General features: G+C 62.8%; 1 protein-coding gene across 4 annotated transcripts; it reads left to right on the forward strand.

The window, feature by feature from the left end:
• The first annotated feature begins 1,977 nt into the window (after positions 1-1,977).
• LOC310898643 (maestro heat-like repeat-containing protein family member 2B) lies at positions 1,978-18,052 on the forward strand. 4 transcript variants are annotated; one of them, XM_083833979.1, is made up of 39 exons: positions 1,978-2,528; positions 2,950-3,072; positions 3,573-3,741; positions 4,063-4,161; positions 4,507-4,661; positions 4,968-5,111; positions 5,401-5,493; positions 5,785-5,854; positions 5,964-6,077; positions 6,339-6,412; positions 6,636-7,115; positions 7,298-7,451; positions 7,654-7,694; positions 7,954-8,092; positions 8,785-8,837; positions 8,961-9,071; positions 9,339-9,458; positions 9,639-9,746; positions 10,167-10,322; positions 10,521-10,643; positions 10,916-10,995; positions 11,471-11,570; positions 11,664-11,759; positions 12,125-12,229; positions 12,360-12,483; positions 12,575-12,691; positions 13,004-13,125; positions 13,389-13,541; positions 14,154-14,308; positions 14,561-14,702; positions 14,908-15,104; positions 15,543-15,680; positions 15,855-15,966; positions 16,098-16,244; positions 16,553-16,735; positions 17,114-17,269; positions 17,374-17,496; positions 17,668-17,761; positions 17,911-18,052. In XM_083833979.1, exons 2-38 carry the CDS (start codon positions 3,058-3,060, stop codon positions 17,728-17,730), a joined length of 4,731 nt encoding a protein of 1,576 aa, XP_083690105.1. In that variant the 5' UTR covers positions 1,978-2,528; positions 2,950-3,057; the 3' UTR covers positions 17,731-17,761; positions 17,911-18,052. The 4 variants fall into 4 exon arrangements, with proteins under 4 accessions (XP_083690105.1, XP_083690106.1, XP_083690103.1 ...); XM_083833980.1 differs by having other exon boundaries at positions 6,636-6,755; positions 7,023-7,115; positions 17,374-17,761; XM_083833977.1 differs by having other exon boundaries at positions 17,374-17,761.
• The last annotated feature ends 334 nt before the right edge of the window (positions 18,053-18,386 follow it).

The following is an 18,386-nucleotide window of genomic DNA, read 5'->3' on the forward strand; positions in this document are numbered from 1 at the left end:
AAGACTGAGGCAAAGAAGGCATTAAGCACCTCAGCCTTCTCCTCGTCTCTTGTCACTAGGTTTCCCCCCGCATCCAGTAGAGGATGGAGATTCTCCTTAGTCCTCCTTTTTGTGTTCATGTATTTATAAAAACAGTAGCCAGATTGAGATCCAGATGAGCTTTGGCCTTTCTAATTTTGCCCATGCACAGCCTCGCAACAGCCTTATCATCCTCCTGAGTGGCCCACCCTCTTTTCCAAAGGCCATAAACCCTCTTTTTCTTCCTGAGCTCTCTGTTCAGCTAGGCCGGTCTTCTTCCATGCTGGCTCGTCTTTGGGCACGTGGGGACGGTCTGCTCCTGAGCCTTTAAGATTTCCTTCTTGAAGAGTGCCCAGCCTTCCTGGACTCCTCTGCCCTTCAGGACTGCCTCCCAAGGGACTCTGCCAACCAGTGTCCTGAACAGCTCAAAGTCTGCCCTCCGACAGTCCAAGATAGCAGTTTTACTGATCCCACTCCTGACATCGCCAAGGATAGAGAACTCTACCGTTTCGTGGTCACTCTGCCCAAGACAGCTCCCAACCACCACATCTCCCACCAGTCCTTCTCTGTTTGTGAACAGAAGGTCTAGTGGTGCACCTCCCACCACCCCTGGTAATCTAGTGAAGCAAGTCCAGGAGATGCCAATTGCCTCCTTTTCTTATATATATATATATATATATATATATATATATTTTTTTCCCTCAGACACATCTGCAAACCAAGCCCATGGAGTCTCCAACAGCAGAAATTGCTTTTTTGTGCTTGTACTGCAGGGGGCCATCGATGTGCCCCGTGGAGGGCAGGTCTGGGCAGTGTCCCCCTGCCCCTGCTGGGACGGTGCTTGGGACAGGGGTGGGACCAGCGCCCCTGGCTCTGGAAGGCCGAGTGCCTGGGGCAGGTCTGCAGCAGCCGTTCTGGGCAGCTCGGTCCCACGCTGGGCAGCGCAGTAGCCTGGGAGGAGGCCCTAAATGGGCTGCAAGTGTTGGGTCTGTCAGGAGAAAATGTGTGCGGCTGTGCACGCTGGGGCACGGTGCTCGAGTAGTGCGGGGATCACAGTCGGGCAGCGGCGATCGGCCCCAATCAGTCTTTCCTTCCCCGGCTTGAGTCGGTGGCTCTGGCCAATGTCCCTGGGATCCAGCCCGGGTCTGCAGCCTGGCAAGAGCTTTGGTGCAGGCAATTTTAGGCCCTTTCAAGCCCGGGACTTCTGGGGTTTTTGGCTCCCAGGGAAGGAGAGCACTGAACTCTTCTCCGGTGCTGGCTTAAGTGACAGCGAGGCATTTTGCTTCCTCTTGCTTTCCAGAAAAAACAGAGGGCTCCCTGGACTCTGAAGAGTGGCAGTGCTATCTGCTTAAGGTACAGCATCCCTGGGGGTGAGGCTGTGGGCAGTTGTGCCCCGACAGCTCCTGGGGCACGTGAACGTGAAAGGCCCGGGCAAAGGGCGAGACAACATTTGCCTCCTGTCGTGTTCCCCCCCAGTTCCTGACGGAGTCGGTGGAGGAGATGCTGGTGGACCAGCCATGGGTCGTGTGCCTGGTGTCATCCCGGGTGACAGAGGTGAGGCGTTGCGCGGGGTCTGGTGCGGCTGTGGTGTGCGTGTGAGTGCCACGAGGTGTCAGGGAGCCCTCCGAGAAGGCAGGGGGGCAGCAGGGGAGCTGTGAGGCTTCCTGGGCTGCTCGGGCATGAAGAGAACAACCCAGGTGAGCAGGAAGCCCTGGGCAGGAGCTTTGGGGTTCTCCCTGGGAGCTGGGGTTAGGGGTTCCCCATGCCACAGGCGTGCTGGGTTTCTTCCTTCCCACGTGGCTTCAGTGGCTTTAACCCACTCGTCCTCTCCCTTCTCCAGGGACCTGGGGCCCCTGGAGAGTGGAACCAGATGGGACCGGGGCTGGGCAGAGAAGCGCACGGAAGGCCGTTGCTGAAAACCACGCAAGGACCAGAGCGAACTGGAGCGATGGAGAGTGGGGATATGCTGTGGGTTTGGGCCATGGGGGTGCTGCCACCTCCGGCCCTGCCCTGTGATGTGTCCCCGTATCCATGGCAGCCCTCAGGGAGGTCACAATGGCTGGGTGCCTCATAGCTGCTGCGGTGAGCGCAGGTGGCCCATTGCTTCTCGGCGGCCACAGGAGGAGGACCTGGAGAGAGATTCTGGGGTGATCCTGCTGTGATGGGGAGGCTGAGAAGATTTTTTGGTGAGGGGCAGGGGGAGGCCGGGGGCTGCATCCCTATGAGTTCCCAGCACGACCAGAGATGGGGACCCCAGCCTGTGCTGTTGGTGCTGGGGAGGATTCCTCTCCAGGCTGGGAGGATGCCTGCCCCAACCTGGTGCGAATCCCCACAGCCAGCCAAGCTGACGCAAACTGTTTGGTTGTTTCCTTCCAGCTTCCTTTGCTTGTGTAGGGGTCAGGACTGGACCTACACGTCATGAGGACGGTGGCAGAGAGACAGGGTCTGAGACTGTTGCCATCTCTGCCACCGTCGTGAATTCCTTGTTAAAGAAGCTGCAAGACAGAGAGGTGAGCTGCGGACATCCCGCTGTGCCGTGGGGGGTTGAGGGCTCCCCTCCACCCTGGGTGCCACCGAGGGGTCTTGCCTGATGGCCCCTCTGTCCTGCTGCTGGTGCCCGGTCCCCAAAGGCTGATCCTGCGGTCACGCTGGGCTGACGCTGCTGCGCTGCCTCCTTTCCCGCAGCAGCTCAGCCTGGAGCTGCCCAAGCATCCATCCTTGTCCTGGCCCTGTACCATGGTCCCAGGCTGGTGCCTGGTGCTTGGTCGGTTCCCAGGGCTGCTGCTCCCTCGGCTCCTTTGTGTAGCTGGACACAAGCTGGGACAGGACGCGGTGGTGCTGCTTGTGGGCTCTCACTCTAGAGTGAGGGGCAGCAGCTCGCAGCTGCCCGGGAATAAGGGCAAAGCAAGTGGTGTCGTGGTCTCTCCCTAGGGTGACCGAGCGGAGACTTACCGCCGCCTCCAGCATGTCTTGCAAGGAGATGATACCCGTCTGCAGAGCGGCGTTGTGAACCGAGTGCTCGCAGAGGTGTCTGGAGACATGAAGGCAGCCCAGGTGAGCTTGTTCTCTAGAAGGGCGAACGGAGCAGCCTGCCTCTCCCCAGCTGTGGGTGTGACATGGAGTGGCGCACAGATGGTTCACTGGGATTCAGGCCTGGGGACTTCCCCAGTGCCCCTGTGGCTGCTCCCTCTCCCAGGGAGCGCATCCCGCTAGGGGAAAGGCCGTATCCAGCCCTGCTCCAGACTGTGCAGAGCGTGGTGAGCTCCTCCACGCCAGGCGACGTGTGCGCCACCTCCCAGGGCCGGAGTTGGGCCGTGCAGTCCCCCAGTTCCTGCCTCGCGCGACTCCTGCTTAACGCAGAGGCTCTGGGGACGCGTCCCAGCTCGGGCACAGCTGTCCCGGGGGTGTTCTGTGGGGGAGACGCGGTCGTCTCGCCAGTGGCTCTGACAGCAAAACGATGAGCTGAAGCCCCGTGGTCCTCACTGGCCAGCAGGGCCTGACCTGGTGCCTCAGCCTTTCTCCTGGGCAGCATTTCACCTGTGGCTCTTTTTCAGGGTGCAATGAACAATGTGACAGGAGCTGCTGGTGACGTCCTGGTGGCTCTGGCTCGTTCCCACTTCGGATTTGTGATGTCCGAGCTCCAGGGCCACCTGAAGACCATGAGGGGAGGAGCATGCCAGGAGTTTGTGCTCACCACCTTGAGCAAACTGGCCAGCAGCTATGGTATGGCCCCTTTGGCCTCGTGCTCTGGGTTATGGTCCATGACGGCCAGGAGCAGGGACCCTGCCCCTCCCTGAACGCTGTTTTGGGCCGGAGGGCTGTGGGGTTGTGGCACCTCCTCGCCTGGAGCTGGGATTTCCGCCCCACCACCCCAATGCCAGTGCTGCAAGGGTGGAAGCTGCTGGGGACTGAACCCGCAGCGACCTCCCCTGTCCCTCTGACACGTCCCCCAGCCCGGCAGCCCCAGCCCTCCTGCCCGCGGTGCTGCTCTGGCTCTGGCTGACCGTGGCTCCCTCTGTCCCTCTGCCTGTCCTCTCTCTGCAGCCCTGCGGTGCATCCCCTTCGTCGAAATGACGCTCCTTGCTCTGCACGCCATGCTGAGACAAGTGGAGAGCAGCCGGATCCTGCGCACCATCTGCAGTGGTGAGTAGAGGGGAAGGGGCCGGGCAGGCCCTCGGTGCCTCGCTCGGATCGCGGCGTGGTCCTGCGCTGGGGGGCAAACTTTGGGAAGGGCAGGGCGGGGGCTGCAATGGTAAGTGCTGGAGGGGAAGAGGCCTGCGAGGAAGAGGAGGAGGAGGAGGAGGAGGAGGTGCGGTGTGCAGAAGGGGAGAAGGGGCACCGTATTTTAGTTCAGATGCCGGGAGCGCAGCACTTGGCAGTCCCAAGCCGACGCCTGGTGAGCCAGGGACTGCTCCACGCAGGCGTGGGTGAGGGAGCCAGGCACGCTGCCTGTTGCAGACTTTGACGAGCTCCTTCCTTCTGGTGCAGTGCTGGAGCAGTGGTCGAGGGCGATCAACGCTTACTTCAACGCCTGGGAGCAGTGCCCCTTCCCTCGCATCGGGGAGAAGCAGCTCTGCGAGCAGGTGTACTCCCTGTTCTGCCACGCTGTGGTAAACTGGCTGGGCCGCCATAAGAAGGAGGAGGTGAGCGCTGCTGGGGCAGCAGCGGGGCTGTGCCTGGCTGGGGCTGCCCGTGCCCCCTGGGTGGGAGCAGAGGGGTGAGGGGAGGGAGCGGGCGGGCTGACGCCGTGCCCGGGGCTGGGGGCTCCCAGCTGGCAAGTGCTTGGGCCCCAGGGCCCTTTGGCAGGGGAATGCTTGCTGTCCTCTGGAGAGAGCCCTTCTGTGGGGCAGAAGGGAAAGGGAAAGCCCTCTCTGTGCAAAGGCAGGCATGTGCTGGGGGACGCCGAGTGCTAGACAGCCCTCAGAGTATCTCGTCTCTTCCCTCTGCAGGACAAGCAGGCCATCTTCGGAGCAGTGACTGCTATGATGGCTGTCGTCCTCCATGATGCGCAGCACCAGGACCGGGTGTGGAAGCAGGTCGTCTGGCTCCTGCAGCAGTACCAGGAGGTCCAAGATACTTCCCGGGTGACAGAGGTGAGGCGTTGCGCGGGGTCTGGTGCGGCTGTGGTGTGCGTGTGAGTGCCACGAGGTGTCGGGGAGCCCTCCGAGAAGGCAGGGGGGCAGCAGGGGAGCTGTGAGGCTTCCTGGGCTGCTCGGGCAGGAAGAGAACAACCCAGGTGAGCAGGAAGCCCTGGGCAGGAGCTCTGGGGTTCTCCCTGGGAGCTGGGGTTAGGGGTTCCCCATGCCACAGGCGTGCTGGGTTTCTTCCTTCCCACGTGGCTTCAGTGGCTTTAACCCACTCGTCCTCTCCCTTCTCTTGTAGAGCCTCCATTATTTCCTGAAGACCTTGGAGGAACTTCACGCTGTCGCCCCCAAGGACAAGCTCCGTGCCATCGCTGCTGCTGTGCACCACGAGGTAAAGGGAGCCCGTGCCTGTGCTGCTGGCCCAGGTCCTGCAGGCCGGATTGCCACAGAGGGGCAGGGCAGGGCAGGGCGTCCTTCCACCAGGACCTTCCTGGAGGTGCCTCGAGGCTGTGAGCACCCTGATCCTGGCTGTTTTGTGCAGGCCCGAGGGGCAGCTCAGTTCCTTCAGCACTTCCCTCTCAGCCACCTGGCAGGAGGACTCTGGAGTGCCGGGACCCAAAAGGCAGCCTCTGATCGCTGCTCTGCCTGCGATCTTTCTCTAAAATGGACCTTTCTCCCACAGCTTGGGGACGAGACCAGGCAGCACAGTGCAGGCCATAAAGAAGAACTGAGGCAGTGCATTGTGCTTCAAGGTAAGGGAGGGAATGGGACGATGCCTGTCGTGTTCTCCCAACTTCCTTGTGAACCTCAGCCATGGGGTTTTGCTGACTATTCATGCAAAACGTGGTTTCTTGCCCGCAGCTCGAATCTACCCGGAGGAGACGGTCACGTTCCTGCTGTCCCAGCTGAGCAGCGAGAACCAGGGCTCCCGCGGGACAGCGCTGACTCTGCTGGGAGCTGTGGCCCGCTCTGACGGTCAGTACCACAGGCCAGGGCCGCCAGCCAGGGCTGGGGCAGTCAGGGGGCTGAAGCTATTTGCTGTCAGAGCTTTCAGGCCCTGTAATGCAGTAGTAGCGGCAGAAACAAAGTCCTTCTGGGACGCCAGTGCTTCCCCTGCAGTCAGAGCCCAGCCCTGCTGTGCTGTCCCGCTTGTCTGTGAAAAGCCTGGGAGCTTCGAGGGATCCCTTCTGCCATCTGAGCCCTGCCTGAACGCATACCTCTCTGTGTCTCTTGCAGAACCTGCAGTGAGAGAGAAGCTGCCCCTAATTGTAGAGGCCGTGCAGCCCTTGTTCACTGAGTCCGGCACCCAGGTGAGCTCATTTAGGAAGGAACAGTGAGACCAGTGGGGCAGAGAAAGCCCCCAGAGCGGGCAGGTTGTTGTGCTGTACAAAGCCTAGCCCCGACCCCTGGCAGCGAAGGCTTCTCCTGTGCACTCGTTGCCTCTCCACGGGCTGCGAGGGCTGCCCCCAGGCAAAGGTGGCTTCCCTTTGGCTGCTGGCGGGGCAGACCGTAACCACCCTGTCTCCTTGGCAGTTGAGGAGAGCGCTCCTGGGTTTCATCAAGGATCTGCTCAGCGTCAGCATCCCGAGCTGCTTGGCATGGGATGTGGTGGCGCACATCTTTGTCGAGTTCAGGCGGGCCTCGGACAGACTGGTAAGGACAGAGCGGGACACCCGCGGCTCGGTCCCGTGCCCAGGCTGTGCCGAGAGCTCCCTCAGTGGCACTCGCAGCATCGCCTGGGCCCCGCAGAACCTCGTGTGCCCGACAGCCCTGTGCAGCGCTCGCTGCTCCCAAGCTGCCCAGCACTTCCTTGGGGCTGGGACGTGGCCCCTGAGTGGGGCCTGGCTGTCCTCATCCTCCACAGAGCCTCCTGAGGTGGGAGCTGAGAGTAATGGGGGGTTTCCCAACGCTGTCTTGCAGGCGGTAGAAGACGTCCAAGAGGAAAGAGACCTTCAGGCCCAGTGCATAGGTATCCTGGAGTCTCTGGATCTCTCTGTGGAAGGGATGACCGAAGTAAGTGGTCCTGCTCCCTGCTGCTGCAGCCACTTTTCACCTTCAGGGTGTTTTTGCCAGCCCTCGCCTGCCCCCCCGGAGCTCGACCCTAATGGGCTCCAAGGGATGCGCAAGCCATCCTTTTCACCTCTGAGCCGAGATGGGAATGCTGATGTGCCAAACTTCCTCCTCCTCCTCTGCAGCTCTTGTGGCCACGGCTCCTGCAGTACGTGGTGCCGGCCCAGTACTGCGGCATGCTGGTCCCGCTGTTGCGTTGTCTCCAAGCCCTGATCGAGAGGCAGAAGCAAACGGAAGGGCAAGAGGACACCGAGAAGCCTGCTGACGTCCAGGAGCAAGGTGGGACCAGAAGGTGCCCCAGCAACCTGTGCCGGGCTCGGCCAGGGGCCTGCCTGGTGCATGCCTCCCTGCACCCTGGCAGCCCCCAGGCCAGCTCTGCAGCTGTATGGGTACTCTCAGCCCCGCGTCGGGGCGTCGAAGGTGCGAGGGGCTGGGTGCAGAGGTGCTCAGGGGCTCACCCTGCCTTTTTTCCTCCTTGCAGCCAAGAAGCCCACGCCACAGGCCCTACTGGTTCGGCTGTTGGTGAGTAGCGGGGCCCCGGGGCAAGAGCTTTTCTGGCCAGGGGCAGGGGGAGATGCTGGGGCAGGGATGCTTTTGCTGGCAGCCCCGAGGAGGAGGCAGCGCGTCCCAGCGTGCCCAAGCCCACGAGCTGGGGATCCCGCTCCCTCCCTGGGGCTGGAAGCACGTGGGGGGAGGCGCCGAGGCAGAGTCGAGCTCCCTCGTGGGAGAAGCCGCGTCCCTGGTGGAAGGAGTGACCCCGTCTCTCTCTGTCCTCGTCTAGGTGGTGGCGGCTTGTGATCAGTGCAGAGAATGCGCGGTTGCTGCCCTACAGCTGCTGCAGGCCCTGCAGAGCAGGATCCACAGCTCCCTGAGGGGACTGTGGCCCATCCGCATCCCCCGCATGCTGCAGTACCTTGAAGGTAAGGTGCCAGTGTGGAGGGCCGGGCTCAGGAGAGCTGGAGGGGGCAGGAAAACAGCCTCCCAGCATGGCGTAGGGGAACCGCTGCCGTCCCCCTTCCAGGCAGCCAGCGTGGAGGCTGGGGGCAGCGATCTGCTGGGATCAGCTCGTCCCAGGGGTGGACGGGGCCATCGATGTCCCCGTGGAGGGCAGGTCTGGGCAGTGTCCCCCTGCCCCTGCTGGGACGGTGCTTGGGACAGGGGTGGGACCAGCGCCCCTGGCTCTGGAAGGCCGAGTGCCTGGGGCAGGTCTGCAGCAGCCGTTCTGGGCAGCTCGGTCCCACGCTGGGCAGCGCAGTAGCCTGGGAGGAGGCCCTAAATGGGCTGCAAGTGTTGGGTCTGTCAGGAGAAAATGTGTGCGGCTGTGCACGCTGGGGCACGGTGCTCGAGTAGTGCGGGGATCACAGTCGGGCAGCGGCGATCGGCCCCAGTCAGTCTTTCCTTCCCCGGCTTGAGTCGGTGGCTCTGGCCAATGTCCCTGGGATCCAGCCCGGGTCTGCAGCCTGGCAAGAGCTTTGGTGCAGGCAATTTTAGGCCCTTTCAAGCCCGGGACTTCTGGGGTTTTTGGCTCCCAGGGAAGGAGAGCACTGAACTCTTTCTTCTCCGGTGCTGGCTTAAGTGACAGCGAGGCATTTTGCTTCCTCTTGCTTTCCAGAAAAAACAGAGGGCTTCCTGGACTCTGAAGAGTGGCAGTGCTATCTGCTTAAGGTACAGCATCCCTGGGGGTGAGGCTGTGGGCAGTTGTGCCCCGACAGCTCCTGGGGCACGTGAACGTGAAAGGCCCGGGCAAAGGGCGAGACAACATTTGCCTCCTGTCGTGTTCCCCCCCAGTTCCTGACGGAGTCGGTGGAGGAGATGCTGGTGGACCAGCCATGGGTCGTGTGCCTGAGCCGGGAGCTGAGCCAGCAGCTGAGCAACCCCTCCAGCAGCGCCGAGGACAAGGTTTGCGCCCTGCCTGCACCCTCCTGGCAGCACAGCCCCGGGGCACCCAGCTCCGGGGCTGGGGCTGAAGGAGCGCGTTCCCCGTGCGGGCTGTCGTCACCGCTCCCCCTGCCCTCGCCCCAAAGATGCTTCCCTCCGTGCTGCCCAGGGTCGGCTACAGCCGGGCGCCGCGGCTGCTCCCTGGGCTGTTGGGGCCTGTCGCGGCCAGGCCCTGTCCTGACAAGCCGCGCCGTTACCACGTCTCGGTCTCGGTCTCTTCTCTTTCAGAACTTCCTGTACCAGGCTCTCGGCACGGTGCTGGCCTCTTGTCGGCAGCTCACCCACGTCCAAGGGCAGCTGCTGAAATACTTAAAAGAAACAGATGCCACCAGCCCATGTGACAGACAGGTGAGGTTTCCTCTCCTGCCCCTGCTCTGCCTGGTGTCCCCTCGTCCCAGCCCTGCTCCGGACCTTTTTCATTTCCTTGTAGCTGCTGTTTCCCTCGGGCAATGTCCTGCCTTGCCGTCGTAGCTGGCCAGGACTGGCCAGCGTGTGCCAGAGCTCACTCCCATTTCTCCATCACTGCAGGGAATAGCTTCAGTGGTCTCCTATGCTGCTGAGCGCCACTTCTACCTGGCCCTGGATGCAATGCGTGAGTTCACCCAGTGGCTCATCGCATTCGACAGACGTCGAAAGGTAATGGGTGCAGGGTTTTAGTGTTCGGCCTTCTCTTGCCCTGTTCTCACTTCCTGAACAGTGGCGGCCGAGTCGTGGCAGCCACATTGCATTTACCCCTCCCGTAAGAGCTACCTAAGACGCACTGCCCCCTCCAGAAAGCTGAGGGCCAGGAGCCGGAGCCCTGTGAGCTCTTGCTGGCTCTGCCCCTCACCTGGGGGCCATGGGCAAGCCTTTCATGGCCAGTACGCCCCTGCCGGGCACAGGCTGCTCACCTCAGGGCAGGAATGGGACAAACTCCTTCGGATGGTTTTCCACGGCCCTGCACAGCTGAGCCACACAGCCCCTTACAGCCCCGCTCCCCAGCCCCACAAATTCGTCGAGTCCTGGGGCACAGCAGGGCCAGCGGACTGACATCTCGGGGCATCTTACTCAACACAGGCGCAGAAGGGACACCAGAGAGCTCAGGCCGCTTGGGCTGCAGCCATGCTTACCTATGGCAAGGTTGCACTGCACGCGCCCAAGTCAGAACTGCTGGCCTGCGTGGAGGAAGACATCCTGGCCAACATCCTGGAGCTCTTCCATGCCTGCAGAAAGGTAGGAGCGTGGGGCACAGAGGGGCAGGGAGGGCTGGGGGCCCCCACGTGCCGAGGTGGACGGTCTCTTTCTGAACGTCCCCTGAGTGGTTTGTCCTGAATGTCCAGGTCCAACCCCAGCCCCTAAGAACCCCTCGCCCGTGTTCCTCTCCCAGCTCTTCAAGCAGTTCAACTGGTGTTTTTCTCTCTCGGGTCTCAGGAACTGCAGCACAAGCTCGCCCTGCTGAACAGCATCAAGGAGGTCACCTGTGCCATCCAGGCTGCGGACACCAAGCACAGCTTCAGGCTCTGCAAGAAGCCGGAGGTGCTAGAGATCCTGCTGGTGAGTGCCTGGAGCCGGGGCTGCCCGCAGGGGAGGTGCGATGGTCTCCCCCGGCCACCCACCAGCTCCTGAGCTCCCGAAGCCTTGTCCCCAGCTTCTGGGCCCTGGGGAGCTGGCACTCGGTGGCTGGGGAGCACGGTGGCTCTGTGGTGGCCGTGGGGATGAAGGGGCTGGTGCGGGCGCAGGCCTGTCAGCAGAGCCGGCTCCTGGGGCGGGTGGGCAGGCTCTCCGTGCCACTGCCCGCCCTGAGTGCGTCTCTCTGGGACTTGCAGGACTTGATGGAGGAGGATGCCTGCGACACCCCTGTGTCCCAAGTGCATCTCAAGATGCTTCAGCTCCTGGAGCAGCTGAGGTGAGGTCTGTGCCCCAGGCTGTGGGGGCTCGCTGTGCGTCCCAGCCCAGCCGGCTGGTGCAGCCCCAGTGGTCTCGAGTACGGGGCAGGGAGCTGTGCGGCTCTGGGCCGGGACGGCGTGCCCCGTCCTGGGTGACTTCCGAAGGCCGGGGGGCTGTTGGGGCTGGGGGGCCGCATCCACAGAGACGGGGCTGGGCTGTCATGGTGGGCGAGCCATGAGCGCTGTGCCGGCAGAAAGGCCCTGGCTCTCCAGGGGACGGGAAGGGCAAGGAACGGGCACCTGGGGGGGGTCTCCTTGCCCCTGGGGGTGAGTGCTTGGCCGCTGCCAGGGAGCTGCCAGGAACTGCCGGAGCTGGAGCTCACCAGCACGGGCTGGGGGGGCCGGGTCTGGGGCTCAAACCCAGTCGGCGTTTGGGCCACTCTGGAGATTGCTGGTAAACCCCCTCACTGTTCTCTCCTTCTTTTCTCCATCCAGCACGCTGAAGCCTTGCATGGACTGGGAGAACAGGTGCTCCCAGGTGGCTGTGTGCTGCTGGAGAGTCCTGTCGTGCCCTCCTGAGGAGACAGAGCTGCAGGTACCTGCCAGCCCTTCCCTGCACACCTCAGCGCTCCCTGTGCCCTGGCAGCTGCCGCGGTGCTCAGCCTCACTCCTCCTTTCCCGTTTTCAGTCTCTGCAGGCATCGTGTGAGGAAGCTCTGGGCCAGCTTGTGTCAGCCCTTCTCAAAGCAGAAGGGACCTCCAGCGCCTTCGCGGACGTGGTCTCCGTGAGTATCCATGAGGCAGTGGGGCAGAGTTGGGGCCTTAGGGGATGCCCAGAGGAGGATCCGTTCCCTGCCGCAGTGCCAGGGCAGGCAAAGGAACGGGCGCTGCGGGAGGCAAAGCCAAGAGCCAGGCTCCCAAGTGCCAGGCTGGCACAGGGAGATGCCGGTGGGGAAACGGCTCCTGGGTGAGGGCAGGGGTGCGTGGAGCGAGCGGGGCAGGGGGGTGGCAGTGCCGGTGCTCGGCGGGGCTGGGGCCACGCGGAGCCGCAGGGCAGGCCCTGCGGGAAGGGGCCAGAAGAGGAGGGAGGCAGAGAGGGGTGCTGGGGAGAGAAGGACACCCGTCACGAGACGCATGTGCTCCACCCCAGATCTTGCTGCGCCACCTCACGTCAACGAAAGCATGGGAGCGAGAGAGGGCCCTGCAGGTCTGCGCCCAGCTGCTGGGCACTTACGAAGAGCTCTTCAAGTGTTCGGTGAGTAGGGAGCCCCGCGTGCCCCGTCCCCTCTCCCTGCTGGCCACGGCCCCGACGCCTGGCCATGGCCTGGGGAGGCGAGCAGGCACTGGGCTGCCTGCGAGCTTCCTCCTGCCTCTCGCCCCCGCAGAGGGAACGCACCTGCTCGCAGTTCGGCTCCTTGGTCGGCGTGCTGGGGCCTCTGCTGAGCGACTCCCAGGCCACGTCCCGGCAGAGGGCAGGGGCCTGCCTCAGCTGCCTCCTCCGGATCCAAGGTGAGGAAAGCGGGTTCTTCCTGGCCCCCATCAGCCCCATCTTCTCTTCCTTCCTTGCCCAGCGAGGGCTTTTGTTTACGTCCCTTCCCAGCCAGTCAAGAAACACTGTCGCGACGAATGAGGGGAGTGGACGGGGCGCTCTGTGGCCCTGCACAATCACCGTTCCCACTAAGAAATCGGTTGGAAGCGAGCTCCTGCCCCCTCCTCAGTGAGCAGCGTCTGCGCTGAGGAATTTGCGGGGAGGTTTGCTCCCTCCCGGAGACGCTGGTGCCCGGTGCAGGACCTGGGGACGCAGCAGCTGGGAGCAGAGGCCTGCGGCTGCTGGGACCCCACAGCCCCAAAACAGCTCCAGGGGAAGGAGGGCTCTGTGCGGCCCGGGATGTGTCAGCCACGGAGCCGGGCTGGTGGCATCCTGCCACGGGAGGGTTGGGAGGGCCCTGGCCTTTGCTCCCCAGCCTCCTCTATCCACGTCTGGCGCCAGAGATTCAGTTCCCCTAACCAGGACTCCCTTCTCTCACAGCATGTGGCATGACGAAGACCAGGAGAGCGGTGCTCCAAGTGCCTGACTGCAAGGAGCTGTGTGAGAGGCTGAAGAGCACGGAGGACGGGTCTCTGTGTGAGGAGCCTGCCAAAATAGCGAAGGTAACTGGCTCCAGAGAGTGAGGTGGGGGCCCCAGTGCATTTGTCAGGAGGTGCGTTTCGCACGCAGGGAAACAAGACGAGAGGAGATGGTTCTAAACCCCTCCGCTGCAGGAAGTACAAAAAAGCAGCGTATGCACAGAGGAGTGTGCCCTGAGTGCCCTCTCAGTGACCAGCGAGCTGCTGAGCTCAGAGGCCCCTGGAGTTTCCTTTCTGTTCTAAAGAGCCGGAGCAGAGCTGTGACAGTGTCTCTCCTGTCTCTCCAGGGGGTTTGCCAGTACTTCCCCCAGGGACAGGCCAGGAGCTTCATGGACGCCATCATGAAGACCTTCGAATGCGCTAACGAGGAGCGTGCACAGGCAGCTGGCGACTGGATGATCGGATTCCTGGAAGCGTGCGGAAAGGAAATACGTCCAGAGGTAAGGGAGACCCTTGTTCCCCTCGGCCTTGACTTCTCTCTGTTGGCTGTTGTGCTGCACCTCGTGTGGGCTGAAGAAATGCAGCCCGAGCGCGGAGCTGAGGGGACCGCTGCTGCCTGACACGTTCTGCTCTGTGCGGTCCTCTGACGAGGACTCAGGCACTGCACTCTCAAGTCTCCCGTCGGCGCAGGTCCTTGCCCCGGGCGAGGCAGTTACCGCTGGGACACACCAACCTTCCCGTTCCTCCCCACTGCCTGCAAGGTGTCGGAGCCTGCTGGGTTGCGATCTCCCATCGCTGCAGCCGTGCGCCGGCGATTATCCAGGCTGTTGGGCATAAAACGTGCCCAGGCCTTCGGTGTGCTCAAATCGCTCAGCTGCTGCCACCGCCGGCCCCAGGCACACGCAGCGACGGAGCGGGGTGTGCGCGTGTGCACGTTGGTGTGCGTCAGCGCCGAGAGCACACGCGCCCCCAGCCGTGAGGCAGGGCTCAGGGACGAGGGCTTGTCAGCGTGCCAAGGCGGCAGGCGTTGCTCAGGCGCCGAGTGACCGTGCTGGGGTCCTGCACAGGCAAAGGATACGCTGAGGTGTGCCATCTCGCCCCTTGCCTTGCAGGTGCCTGAAGTCGCGAACATCCTGTGGAAGGCCATGTACACCATGCAGCAGGGCACCCTCAGGGACCTGCTCTTCCAGGCAGCCCGTCTCCTGGCCGGCTTCCACCCCCAGCCTGTGGTGGACAGCCTCCTCCAGACAGAACTGCCCTCAGAGAGGTATGTGCGCTCCCCCCTTGCCCCGCTGTGGCCAAACAGCAACCCCAGGCTTGCCTGCGGAAGGCAGATCCAGGGAAGCAGCAGGTCCCATTCCTCCCCCAGAAGCCTGGGCTCTGCGAGATCGTGCGCTCGTGCCTCTGGGGAAGCAGGCATCGTATGCCCGCTGCTGGCGAGGAGAGCGTTTGGCCTCTGGGGAGGGCACCAGGGCTGCCAGAGGACGGGGCTCACGGGTGAACGTCTGGTTGCTTGCAGAGACATGGTGCAGCTCTGGAGGAGCCTGGGCAGCAGCGACCTCGGGCCTCAGGTCCTGAGGCACTTAGCAGAGAGGCTGGACAAGGCACCTAAAACCAGACCTTTGTGCAACGATGCTGATCAAGAGCCGCATCGTCTCAAGGTATGTTCGTCGGCAGAAGCATTTCTGCAGCTTCCCACCTGCTTTCTAACTTAGCTCATCAGGGTGAGGGAGTTGGGGGTCATCCGAGGCTGTCCCAGGTGTGAGACCTGCCGGCAGGAAGAGTCCCCCAGGGGGACAGGGGCACCAGCGGGCTGGTGGGAAAGGCGGTGTTTAACAGGTTCTTGTGGGTCACATTTCCCTGCAGCTCCTCTGTGCGATCTCTGAGGTAGTGTCTGCTCTGCTGACCGCGGAGGCAGTCCGGGACCTGCTTCCTCACCTCCTTCCAGTCCTCCTGCAGTGGGTCAGCAACGAACTGGGGGTAGAGTTGCTGTTTCCCCCTCTGAGTCCTCCAAGAGGACTCCTCCTCTTCAAGGACACGGGACAAGAGGAGCTGTTGTGCGGGTAAGGAGCAGCAGGGGCGGGGAACGGGGGGCTTCAGTTCCCCAGCCAGGCACGTTTGTTCGTGGTGCTGAGGGAGCCAAAGGGCTGCCCTGTTTCCCAAGCCTGCCCTGTCTCCCAGGTGTGGAAACGGGTCGCCGGGGCTCGTTTGACTTCTGTCCTCTGCTGGAGAAGGATCTGTTCCCAGACGGGACGGGACCGACGGCTGCTCTCGGCCTGTCTCCTCTGCATCCCCGATTACAGCGTGTCCTTCCTCTCCCTGGACCGATCCAGGAGAGACCGGGCGTCAAACCCTGCGCAGGGCTGGCAGCTCTCGGGACAGGGGAGACCCCAGGCGTGGGGCAGCCCGGGGCGCTGGGACCGGGGCGTTTCGGCAGAGCCAAGACAAAACTTCCCCTCTGGTGCCACGATGTGAGATTTCTGTGGGTTTTCTTTCGCCAGACTCTACTGTGATGCTCTGGAGCAAGTGCTGAGAAGATGCCTGGACGAGAGGTGGCAGCAGGTGCTCTGCAGGCACGGAGTGTGGCCATCCTTGGACTTGCCTCAGTGGCACTGCAACAGCGTGCAGCTGCTGACCAGGTGAGAGCCCAGCGGGTGGCTGTGCCCCGGGAAGCAGCCGCAGGACCCTTCCCGTGTGCCTGGGGAGCTCTCCTGGGAGGCAGGGCAGCGCCTGCGTCGCAGCAGGGGACGTTTCGGGCCGTGGCCCGTGGCCTTCCCACCTGACCACGTCACCTGCTTGTGCTCTGTGTGCAGTGTGCTGCTCCGTGCCCGGCTCGTCTCGCGTGCGCTCATACAGACCTTCCTGCCGTGGCTGCACTCCCCCTTGCCAAACCTGCAGGTCACGGCGCTGGCTTTCTTCGCTGAGGTGAGGTGGCGCGTGGGGCGGGGCGGGCTCAGAGGGCTTTTCGGAAGAAACTGCTGCTTGGGGTGTCTCTTTATGGAAGAGACCAGCCGAGGTCCCATGCCAGCACTAACAGACCTTTGGCTGTCTTGTAGCTGATGAAGGACCCGCCAGCTGAGGGGAAGGATCTCCTGAAGCCCCTGGTACGGCTCTTCCTGGAGAAGCTGCAGCATCCGAGCTGTGCTGTGCAGCACATGGCAGCGAGAGGCCTGGGCAGTGCTGTCAGTGGCTTGCCCAAGAAGGTGAGGCGCACTTTCCTCTGCTCTGGCTGCAGCCCCCCAGCAGAGAGCCGGGCAGAGGCTGAGTGAGAGCCAAGCAGAGCCGCGGGGCAGTTTGGGAGCCTGGGGCAGAGCAGCACGGGCAGATGGGGGCTTCCCAACGGCCAGGCTGCTCTCCAAGCTCAGCACGGTGGCAGCGGGGAACCGTGCGAGTGCCGTTCGTCACGGGGTTGTGCCGCAGCCGCACCCCCTTGCCGAACAGACGTGGGGAGAAAGGGTGGGCATTGCAGGCAGGAGCCGCGAGCAGCTTGTGCGCATCTTTGGCGTTGCAGGTTCAAAAGCACAAGAGGAGCATCGTGGCAGCACTGGAGCGTGAAATGAGGAACGTGGACCATCCAGAGGTGGCTGCGGAGAGCATGTTGGCCCTGGCAGAAATACTTGCAAAGCAGACGGCGAAGGGCTTGGGCGGGGCCTTCAGACGCATCGCCCGCTCCACCAGGAAGTTCCTTGATGCCGTGAGTGAACCTACTTTTCTCCCACTTGTCCGAGGGGCGTGGGGTGGGCAGGGGCCTGCCCGTGCTGCGTGGAGGTGCTCCTCCAGGCAACCAGCTGCCGTGGCCCCTCTCTCTCTCTCTCCTGCGGGTGGGACGCACCGAGCGCCCCGGCACTCAGGTGCCATTTCTTAGGGGTGGGACGAGGAAGGGACCTTCCACATGGCAGGGAAGGGGCCGGGATGAGGTGACCTCGTTCTGGAGCTGGTTTCCAAAGCGCCACTGCCAACAGCGCTGTGCTCGCTCGCCCTCAGTTGTCAGTCCCTGATGCTTCGTTGTTGCAGAGAGGCTGGGAGACGATGCATTCGTGACCCAGCTCACAGATGGCTTTCTGGGTTGCAGGAGCAAGAGGACCTTCGTTTTGCGGCCTTCAGTCTCTACACGGCCCTGGCTGCTGGCGCCAAGGACAATCTCACCACGTTCTTCAGCGGAGAAGTGGAGCAGATATTGGGAAGCCTCTTCCTGCACCTCCAGGACCCCAGCTGTGCAGTATCCAGCGTAAGAACCCCCTGAGCTTATTTGCCAACCCACAGAAAGGCTCCCTGAGGAGCTGCCTCCCTGGCAAGGGAGAAGGAACGACCGAGCACAATGCTCTTTTCCAGGTTTGCAGGACAGCCCTCTATGTCTGCGCTCCTTTCGTCGAGCCAAAGGGGCTGCAGGTAGTCGTCAAGAATGCCATCGGGCGCAGTGGAGCACAGCTGCAGAGCGAGGTCTGCTCTTACCTGGTGAGTGAGCCCTGTCCCGGGGCGACGCTGGGGCCACGGGGCCCGGCACCGAGCGGGGAGCATGGCGTGACGCGTCCGTCCGTCCCGCCGCATGCTCCCCGGGAGTCTGAGGGCTCGGCAGCGAGGCCTCTCCGGCCCAAGCAGAATTCACACCTCCCTGCTCTCCCCCAGGAGACACATGCTCCCGAGCTGCTGAAGACACTGAAGCGCCAGCAGAAGCCACCACTGGAGTAGCGGTCCACAGATGCCACTCTCCACGTCCTTGGTGAGAGCCGGGACGGAGCTCTCTGCTCCGCTCCCACCGGGGCGGCCCAGGGGCCGCCAAGCGCTGCCCCAGCCGCCTTCCCTACGGTGCCCAGGAGGGCACGGCCAGGGGCCGTATCTTGACACTGCCTCTTCTTCCCCACGCTACAGAAGCCAGCCCGGAGCACAAAGAAGGCAGCCCAAAGCATGCTGAAGACATCCCAGAGCATGCAGAAGATCTCTCGGGGCACACAGAAGACGTCCCCGAGCTTGCAGAGGCCTGAGCACCCACAGAATAAAAATCCAGAGAGCACAGCGGCTGTGGACTGGGTCCTTCCCAGGGTGGCATTGGTGGGAGCTGGGGCCAGGCAGCGCTGCCTGCAAACCTCTCAGCACTGGTGGGATGGGGAGGGTCAGGGCCAAAGCACCAGTGCTCCGATCCCCCCATCCATGTCCAAATGTAGTCCCAAAGCTGGGAAAAAACAAGAAAACCTTGAAGAAAATTGGGAGGCCTGCAGCTTGTGTAGTCTTTTAGCTGAAGGAAAGAGACAGGTAGCCTTGAGCTAGCAGAAGCAAGGAAGATAAGGGATAAAAGGTTAAAAAGAAGAAGGAGAAAACCAGCTCCAGACTGGTTTTCCAACAAGAGT

The sequence above is a fragment of the Anser anser genome, assembly GCF_964211835.1.
Source record: "Anser anser genome assembly, chromosome: 4".
NCBI lineage: Eukaryota > Metazoa > Chordata > Aves > Anseriformes > Anatidae > Anser > Anser anser.